Source organism: Grampus griseus (assembly GCF_964374135.1).
Source record: "Grampus griseus genome assembly, chromosome: 7".
Lineage (NCBI taxonomy): Eukaryota > Metazoa > Chordata > Mammalia > Artiodactyla > Delphinidae > Grampus > Grampus griseus.
In genome coordinates this window covers 34,461,292-34,471,292 of record NC_139001.1, presented here as the reverse complement: position 1 = coordinate 34,471,292, position 10,001 = coordinate 34,461,292, and the positions used below count along the sequence as shown (strand labels likewise).

The 10,001-nt window shown below is 38.4% G+C and overlaps 1 protein-coding gene across 2 annotated transcripts; it reads right to left on the bottom strand.

The window, feature by feature from the left end:
- Positions 1–217: 217 nt before the first annotated feature.
- CLK1 (CDC like kinase 1) lies at positions 218–8,413 on the bottom strand. Of its 2 annotated transcripts, XM_082658108.1 has the most exons (13): positions 8,262–8,413; positions 6,952–7,115; positions 6,402–6,630; positions 5,302–5,392; positions 4,836–4,902; positions 3,601–3,717; positions 3,344–3,510; positions 2,413–2,507; positions 2,196–2,325; positions 1,428–1,510; positions 901–980; positions 712–802; positions 218–588 (listed from the first exon to the last, which is right to left on the bottom strand). In XM_082658108.1, the coding sequence occupies exons 2-13, from the start codon at positions 7,113–7,115 to the stop codon at positions 445–447; spliced, it is 1,458 nt and encodes a 485-aa protein (XP_082514234.1). In that variant the 5' UTR covers positions 8,262–8,413; the 3' UTR covers positions 218–444. The 2 variants fall into 2 exon arrangements, with proteins under 2 accessions (XP_082514234.1, XP_082514235.1); XM_082658109.1 differs by lacking the exons at positions 5,302–5,392; positions 6,952–7,115; positions 8,262–8,413 and having other exon boundaries at positions 6,402–6,541.
- Between the last annotated feature and the right edge of the window lie 1,588 nt (positions 8,414–10,001).

The following is a 10,001-nucleotide window of genomic DNA, read 5'->3' as shown; positions in this document are numbered from 1 at the left end:
TTGGCTCATCTCTAGTTTTTTGTATTCTATAACCTGGTTTCATTGCATTTGGTTTAGAGAAGGAAGGCGTAACTCCCAATGCTGGCAACCCCTAAAATGCAAACAAAGCTAAACATTTCCAAAGACTTAAGGAAAACTCCAGGAAGAGATACACATCCATTCTTACAATAACAGGTAGAACAAAAATGGTGCTAAAAACAAACTATACAGATTCATATAAATTTTGTAAGTACAAAAATTTATTCTGAATAAATCATTTTGTAATTACTGAAAGATGTTCATTACTTTACTTAGCTAATATTTACTTAAATCGAGTTACCCAAACAAAATAAACATGGCAATACAAAAATGTAAATTTACAAAAGCTGTACAAAATAACTTAAATTTAAAAATTAGACTGATACAGTCCATATGATCTCTTAAGGGAGCTATACAATTATAGATTTATATACTTTTTTTAAGGGGGTAAAAGAAAGGATGCTTTAAGGCTTCTTTAAGAGTAATCCTTTTAGCTGGATCATACTCCAACATTTTCTGAATGAGGTCAAAGAGAAGCTCATGTTCAGCATCTTGAGAAAGCATAAATTCCTGAAAGGAAAATAAATACAATCAACAGCCTTTTCTACTACCACTTATTATAATTTTATTTCCCCACCAAAAAAATAGGGAAAACTCAAGGTTTTGATCACTTAAGCAATGACCCAAGCTTACCTTCAGAGGTTTACAGCGCCTTGAAACATATCTGCCAGCAGAACTATGTTCATCCCAGTCTAATCGATCATGATGGAAATATTTACGTTTCCTAAGAGTAAGTCCATATCCATTCATGTTTATAATGTTGACAATGAAAACTTAAAACATCTAGCAAAGGTGATCGACGGCACTTACTCTTAAACATACCTGGTTTTCTGTATCATATGTTTTGGCAAAGGTCCAAGAATCCTTTCCATCATTGCCAAATGTTCCTTACTATCGTGTGTCTAAAATAGTAACAAAAAGTTATTAACTACCTCTATTTGCACATTGTGCTTTGTTCTTATTTAACACAGCTGCTAAATTTTTAGTCCATAGGTTACAGGTCACAAAGGAAGGTGATCTCTAAAACAGGCATACTTTTAGCAAGTTACAGCTTAGAAGTAAAAATAATTAAGGCCTACAGAAGTTCACCAACAATTTCCCTAAACAAAGATAACTATTTGTAATATACTTACAAATGTTTCCAATAAAATGATAAATTATAAAGAAAATACAAATGCCCAACAGCATCAGAATTACACGTGGTTTTATTTCTTTACCTTTACCTACAATTAATAGTCTATAATGAGAGAGAGAAAAAGCGCTACCTAAATGTGTATACTTTGTGTTAAATTCATATAAACAGGCAATTTATTTTTGCAAAGTCATTGAAACAGATCATTGTCACTTACTGGAAATACTGTAAACCCAAGGTAATATTCAATAAGAATACATCCTATACTCCAGACATCACATGGCTGGGACCATCCTAGGGCTGCAAAGTAAAGCAAATTGTTAATGAAAAACTCCTCAACATTTCTTATCAACATTTTAAAAAACAAGGATATAATCTGATGTTTGAGCTGGAAAGATCCGAATGGAATCACTTAATCCAAGCTTAAACATAATACGATAGCATAGCATGTAAGAATTAGTTAGGGCTCTGGAGACATCTAGTTTCAAGCCCCAAATCTGGCTTACTCTTTTGGGACTGATTTGGGGAAAATTTTTTTTCCTAAACCTCCATTTACTAACTTGTAAAATGGGAGCAAGCTACACCATGCAAAGACTAGACATGACATGTATGAAGTATAACAGGCATTGTATGATTATGTTTTAAAATCCCATCACGGGATTTCCCTGGCGGTCCAGTGGTTAAGACTCCATCTTCCACTGCAGGGGGCGCACGTTGGCCGCACAGCCAAAAAATAAATAAAAATAACATCCCATCACATATTACAAATGTGCAAACTGAATTCTAGAAAGATTAAGCAACTTCTCAAAGTCCCAGAGCTGACTACTTGGAATAACAAAGAGCTTAAAACCCTTAATGTGTTTTACTATACTAATCCCTAAAAGGGAAAAAGGTAGTCCTACAAACACCTAGAACTGTAAATAAATTTTAGTTAGCTTCAATAAAGACATACACAGGTCTCAAAGCACAATTAAGAAATTCTTACCTAAAATAACTTCAGGTGCCCTATAGTGTCTTGTAGATACCAATGTACTGTGATGTTCATCATCATATGTTGCACTTCCAAAGTCTACAACTTTAACATCTGGATTTATTAAAGTACGTTCATCACGTTTCTGAAAATCATAAATGATTAAGGAGGCATTACATTAAGGTGTAAAATATTCACTTAAAACTATGAAGATAAAACATCAAAGACTTACCATTTTGGGATTATATGCCTCTGTGTAGTCAGACTGTACAAATAAGATGTTTTCAGGCTTTAAGTCTGTGTGAGTCAACTTATTACTGTGCAGAACTGAGAATGAAACAGAAAAAGTTCCTGTATTCTAAAAATTGAAAACCAAAACCCTAACCAAACCCCAAAGCCCTGTAACAAAAATCCTCTCTGAATGCCTTTTCATGTCCAAATAAGTGGTCAACATTCAATAGCCTACTACAAAACCACCAGGGACTAAAACCTATTACCCCTCTAAAAAGTTACTTCACTGACAGCTAACTGCTTAGAAGTATCTTTCTCTTATGAAGCTGAGATTTGCCATTCCTTAATTTTAACCCAATGGTTCTAGATTATCATTTTTAGAAATTAGAAAAGTTAAATCAGTCTTATACAATTTATTATTATATGCTGGACAATATTCTCTTTACTGAATGAAATGCAGTAAACTGACCAACCACTTGTAATCAACCACATCTTTCTCCTACCTACTCTTAAACAATGCTTTTTTTAAAAAATATAATTTATTTATTTATTTATCTATTTATTTATTTTTGGCTGTGTTGGGTCTTCATTGCGGTGCGCGGGCTCCTCATTGTGGTGGCTTCTCATTGAGGAGCGCAGGCTTCAGTAGTTGTGGCTCGTGGGCTCAGTAGTTGTGGCGCACGGGCTTAGTTGCTCTGCGGCATGTGGGATCCTCCCGGACCAAGGCTCGAACCCGTGTCCCCTGCGTTGGCAGGCGGATTCTTACCCACTGCACCACCAGGGAAGCCCTCTCCTACCTACTCTTAATTAAGTCAGGCCTCCAAATCATATATGTTAGATTGTACTTTTTTCTTTTCAAAGATTCAAATTGGTCTGGCATTAAAACCAGTCTCCATAAACTCAAATTTCTGGAATATATGCCAAACACTTACAATTCACAGACTTGCATATCTGATATGCCATCTTCCTGATATGATCCAGTCGAAAGGGCAGAAAACCATTTTCCTTAATGAAGTCATAAGTACTAAGTCCTAGTAGTTCAAACACAATGCAGACATGACCATGATGTTCAAACCACTCCAACATCTCAACACAGCGGCTATAAACATATGAGAAAAAAACTGAGTACAGCCTCTTACAATTCAAATCTACCCGAGGCCATTTTTCTAAGTTCTATTTTGATACTTACAATGTTCTGCTGGGGTCTGTTGTATTTAAGTGTTCCAGAACTTGTATTTCTGAGCGAGCAGCTTCACAATATCTATCCACATTTTTAACTATTTTTACTGCTACATGTCTACCTCCCCTGTTAATGAAAAGTTAACATTAAAAAAATGATAAAGATGATGTCCAATTCCATTTTTCCATCACTCTTCAAACTGTACTACTTCTATTCTGACCCATTGTATTTGTTTTTTTGAATTTATGGTCTAGCATTCAGTTTTGTCTAATTATATGTAAGTACTCTAACTTCAACTCAGTGTAAGCAACTAGAATGACCTTTGGGCATATGGTAGGGTCGGTAACACATGCTGAATGACAGATTTTTTTCATCAGACCACTTGAATTTTTTTTTTTGGTCCTTTAACTACATACCAATAGCTCTAATTTAACAATACTGGGACATTACCACCTCAATTTACATTCCAACTAAGAAGTAAAACAAATGTACATAGAGCAGTTTCTTCCTATAATACCAGTCACTGGCTAGTAACTCCAATCTTCTTTTGGTCCAGGTTACCAAAAAAGTTGGGATATAGTGAGGATGAAGAGTTCTAGTTCTCAAAACCTTACCAACCAATAGTAGGAAGCCTCCTCTAATAATTCATTTAGAAAAGCTTTGCCATTCCAAAGGGGAAAAAAATCAAACAGGAAACAGAGTAAAGAAAATTTCTTACACTATGTTAAGAAATTTCAATCAGTTGTTTGAAGGGCATAGATAATTAAACTTATGATACCAATCTAGGAGAGTTCTCAGCTCTAGCTGTGTCACCACTTATCAATTAGGTTACTTTCTAAAAATACAGGTTCCTAGGTAAACTACCCTGAAGACTGGTTCAATGTCTGGGGTAAGCAAAGCTCCACAGACTCCTAATATAAAACCAAGGCTAAAATCTACCGATCCAGGAAAAAAAAAACAACAATGGCCACAACTGTGCCCAGTGGGACAACAAAAGAATACTTTCTGAAACAATAAAATCTATTCTCAGCTTGTAATTAGAGACTTACACATACTATTAATAGCTACTGCTTAAGAACACAAAAGGCTAGTAACTTTATTGGAGTTTCCTATACACAAGTCAAAAATCCAAGCTAAAAGGGTATAATGATGTGTCTAATTCATGGTCAGACTTTATCTTAAAGCTGAATAAATTTTCTATACTGTTCACCTTCCCAAGTGCAATCCCAGGCCAGGAGACTTACGCTTTATGATCAATGCACTCCATGACTTTCCCAAAAGCTCCTTCACCTAAAGTATCTACAATTTCATCTAAAAGAGAGAAATAAAACTCAGTTATACCAAGAAGTGGAAACAGTTTACTAACAATAAAGGCTATCAAATGCAGATTATTCTAGTTGATGCTACAAATTTCCTTAGTCACTAGATATTTTATTGGTCAACACTGGCAAAAAACATATATAATTATTTTTAGGTCTAATTTCATTCTTAAACTAATTTCATTAACTTGATTTACTGTTTTGGAAGTTCTGCATAACAAACATTAAATTTCTAAAGAAAGTAAAAACACAACCCCCCCCACCAAAAGAAATGGAAAAAAACAAAACAAAAACAGAGAAAGAAAAAAAGATTTCCAAATCCCTGAAATCTTAATCTATATATAGATTATGTTATCTGAAAAGTTAATAAGTGTTGAAAAATATTCTATACATCTTGCACTTAGTACGTCTCCACTCTGACAGATCAGGTGACCCTCCTCATCATCCTCTACACTCCTGGTTCTTTTCCTTCGGTGACTCTTCTGGAAACGTCAAGTGGGCGGCACCAAGATCATCCAGCCAATCAATATACCCGAGTGAATTCAGGGCAGAATACGAAATTCATTCAGCGGGGAGATATTCAGGCATTCAGATACACGCCAGGCCACAAACGGTTGGCAGGAGCAATTTCAAATTCAGTCCCCAGAAATTCACAGGGCACATAGTTTATGTTAACAGGAGAAAAACATGGCAAGGAACAGATTTTCAGATAAGATACTCAAAGTGGCAAGGCAACAAAACATAATACAATTGTTTTTCTTTTTTAAAAAATGCTTAGTTGTAGCACTCACTGAAACATAATTTTAAGTTTCTAGTGTCCTAATTTAATGTTGCAAAATTGCAGAATATTTACTTGTCAAAAGTAGACTGTGGCCAAATTATAATTTCCCAGCTAAACTAAGAAAATAACAAAACAGCAAATAAAATTAAAAATCCTAATTTTGGGGAGAAAAAAAATTGGCATACAAGAATAACACTATGGTATTTAAAATGTCATCTGAGCTTGATCTCCAAATTAACCCATAACCCATAACATTCAAATCTGTTTAAGTGGTTTCCTTAGTGAAAAAAGGATTAGAGAATATGCTTTGCCAGAACAAAGAGGCATGCACGGCATAATCCTCAGTCGTACAAATATAAAAATTCTACTTCTATTTGTAGTAAGACTTTAACAATTCACATTTATTGAAGTACTATAAGAAAACTTTCAGAATATCTTGTAATCCCTGCTATAAACTAACCTAAATTACCTCCTGTCACTGGAATGACAATTAGTTGCCAACTACTAATAAAATCTATTACTATATTAACTATACAGATATGGTATTTGAAGAATTTCCTATCCAATGCACAAACACAAAAACTCCTGCAAGTTAAAATCGAGACGACTTTATCTTAAACAGAACTTCCTCAAATGATCAAACACAATTTCAAGTTTTCCTGTTCCACAAGGGAAATAAAATTTCCAAAATATTTTAAAACAGCTCATACCCCATGTGAACGATGATATGAAGTGCTGTGGTGAATTCTGTGTTTGCTTTTATAACTACTTCTTCCACTTCTACCAGAGGACTTGCTACTATGGTTCTGATATCTGCTTTCATGATCTCTATGACGATGTCCAGGTTCACATCCTTGACTGTAGTCATTTCTGTATTCATCAATGTAGCGTCGACTATGATAATCCTTCCCATTTATGGATCTGCTTTCCAGATAATAGCTAGAAAAAGTGAAAATGCATTTTCAATGCTCTATGTTAATCCCAAATATCCTCAAATTCTCAGTAAATCTCTTAAAACAGTACTCTTAATAAGATTTTACGCTTTTCTTACCAAAAAGCAAAAAAAAAAAAAAAAACCTCCCAATTTTAAAACCATTACAAGTTGTCACTGGAAACAGAAATGGTAATCAGTTATCGTAAGTCGCCTCTAGTTTTAATCATGAAAATGTATTTTTCCGCCGGTTTTACTGAAATACAACTGATACCTAACACTGTAATGAAAATATTTTTATACTGAGACACTATAAATATCCTCATTACCTATCAGATGTTTTAGAGTAATTGAATCTGCAGCGCTTGTTCTCCCGTGCACTGCTATGTGATCTCCTCCTCCTTTTATGACTGCCGCTGCTGCTCCTCCATTTTCCATAATCCCAATCTTTTTCATCCCAATCAGGACAATAAGTTCTCTTTGAGTGTCTCATCTACATAAAAGACAAGTTTTTCCCAGTTAAATATTACCCCACATGTCAACACTGTTGCAAATTCACTCTAGTTGTGACGTTTTATTGTTTTTAAATCAAAGTTCAAAAATCATTATCACCCAACCGGAAATCACTGATAAACCCAATGATTTTTTTTCTGCTGCCTCAAAATCTAGAGTCTGAACTTTATTCATAGATATTCTGCATTACTCATGTCACGCTCAGATTTACTAGAAGAGGGTTGGAAAAAGAGAGAGGAGGAAATCCCAATTTCTTAACGTTGGGAAAAATCCTCTCCTGCCAGAATCACAAATTCCTAACAACTTGAAAAAGACGTTATACACAAACTTTTCACCAACTATCGTTCATATCGGTACTGACTGCCCGGGCCTCACCTCGTCTCTAAAGGCAACTCAAAATCAAGAAGCTCCAATTGTTCTGGGCAGGGAGGTCTGCAAAAAGTACCTTGGCTAAACGGCCCCACTGCCCGACTTCTCTCACGCGCTCCTTCAAATACGCCATATTATTTTTCTTTCCTCGAGATCCTAAACCTGACTTTTGTTTACACCACTGAAGGCAAAGGCACGCGCCATTTTCCCCGGAATCCTTTAAGACTCAACTGGACATTAAGTGACGCCGCCTTACACCAGGTCAACGTGTTCTTTCTTTTCATTTGTTAAGAACACTTCCTCAGAGGAGCGAGACTTAGGAACATTCCAGAACCCGAGTCAACGCCACCCCCCGCGGGCTGCCTTGCCGTCTCCGCCCCGCCGCCATTTTACAGCCCGGCCGAGGCCTCCGCCGCCGCAGACAACATGGCGCCCGTGAGCTCCGGGGCTCGGCCCTTCCCCCCTCCCTTTGGGGAAGGCAAACGTTCGAGAACCTTCCCCCGCCTGGCAAACCCTACCGCTACCTTCCACCAGTGACTGACTGGAGCGCTGCGGTTCAAACAGAAATTCGCAGCGACGGGCTTGACAAAGCATGGAAGACGAGCGGGCCACCTTTGCGCAGCCGGGAGGGTAGGGAAAAGGGGGTCACCGTGCCGGAGACTGCGGGCGCCCAACAAGCTTGGAGAGGAGCGTCACGAGCGCTCTCGAGGCACAAAAAGAGGCCCTGACACCTGGCCTGCTTCCTCCCGCGTCTTACCGTCCTGGAAAAGAGTCCAAGCCTAAGGAGACAATGCTTGCGACGCGACCACGGAGAAAACGCAGCTGGCTGCTGCGAGCTCCGGCAGCAAAATGGAGCTGACAGTCACCGCGTCAGGACTCTCCTGGAAAACACGATGACGCTGCAAGCGGGCCTCCGCCTCCGGGCGGGGCGCGCAGGCGGGGAGGGCGGAGCGGACTCCGGCTCCGACTTGTGCGCAGGTTCTGGGTCGGGCGCTCAGCGCCCAAGGGTGGAGGGAGGGAAGCTGTTGCTGGCCGCCATGTTGGCCCCGCTCTCCGTTCCGGCTCTGAGAAAACATTGTAAGAGTTGAAGAGAAGAGACTCGTTCATGGTCACTAAAAATTGTGTTTGTGCAGACCTCTTAGAGAACGGACTTGAGGTTATGGGGAGGGGGAAGGGTGAGCTGTGACAGGGCGAGAGAGAGTCATGGGCATATACACACTAACAAACGCAGTAAGGTAGATAGCTAGTGGGAAGCAGCCGCATGGCACAGGGATATTGGCTCGGTGCTTTGTGACAGCCTGGAGGGTTGGGATGGGGAGGGTGGGAGGGAGGGAGACGCAACAGGGAAGACATATGGGAACATATGTTTATGTATGACTGATTCACTTTGTTATAAAGCAGAAACTAACACACCATTGTAAAGCAATTATACCCCAATAAAGATGTTAAAAAAAATTGTGAACGCTAGAAATGAGGAAAAGTGAGGGAAGCAGGGTACAAAGTAGCCGGTACCCTATTGCAATCGCTTAAACGATGCTTTAAAAAAAAAATACACCATCTGCATCAAATAGCCCCAAATTGGGAATTGTCTGGATTTGGGCTTTTGTTAAAGTTCTGAGACCTGTTTAAAACTAGTTAAATCTTCGGTGGCTGGGACCCACACGCACTGAACTTGGATTGTAAAGATTTTTCCCGAGGTTTTAAAAGTCGAAGAAATGTGAGAGCAAAAGCCTGGAGACAGAAAGTGGAACTCCTCACAAGCAACATTTCCGCATTAAGCGAGACCTCTGCGGTGTAAAGATGAAGTAAACTGTAAAAGGGGGAAATGGAAGGTCATTAGAAGAAGACAATTATCAGGAAACAACCTCTGAACAACAAAAATCAAGCTGCAATTTTTTTTTCCAAGCTGCAATTTGATGGAACAAAGTAATTGAAAATCCTGACTCCCGCGCCCCGCCCCTTCTCCATTTGTCACTTGAAGAAAATCACGTACTCATTACAAATTTAGTGGAACGCATAAAATTATCACGTATTACGGTAAAGCGTAATCTTACTGGCTTTATTTAGACAGGAGAGCAGCGTAGATAACTTGCCGGATACGGATGCACAACTGCTGTAGGGTAAAGTGATGAGGAATATGCATCCCCAGAAACCCTATGCTTGTTTGCATTTCTTAAGCCGCTTCTCAAAATGGCTTTCAAGATGCTTTAAAACCATTAATACCTAGATTCTTACATGGGGTCAGGATCACTAAGTACAAGGTAAGTATTTCACTTGTGAGGGAGAAATTTCTCACAGTAACTTGTGAAATTTACAGCTATTCGGTATATGTTTAACAGCACATTTAAATGTTAAGCAAAACCTAGGGAATCCCAGTCCTTGGAGTATAACAGTTAATCGAAGTCGTTGTGCTAAACACTGTACATAAGTTCTCACTTAATCCTAACAGCAATCTAAATATGGGCATTAGCCATGTTCTGCTATTATAGGTCAAAGT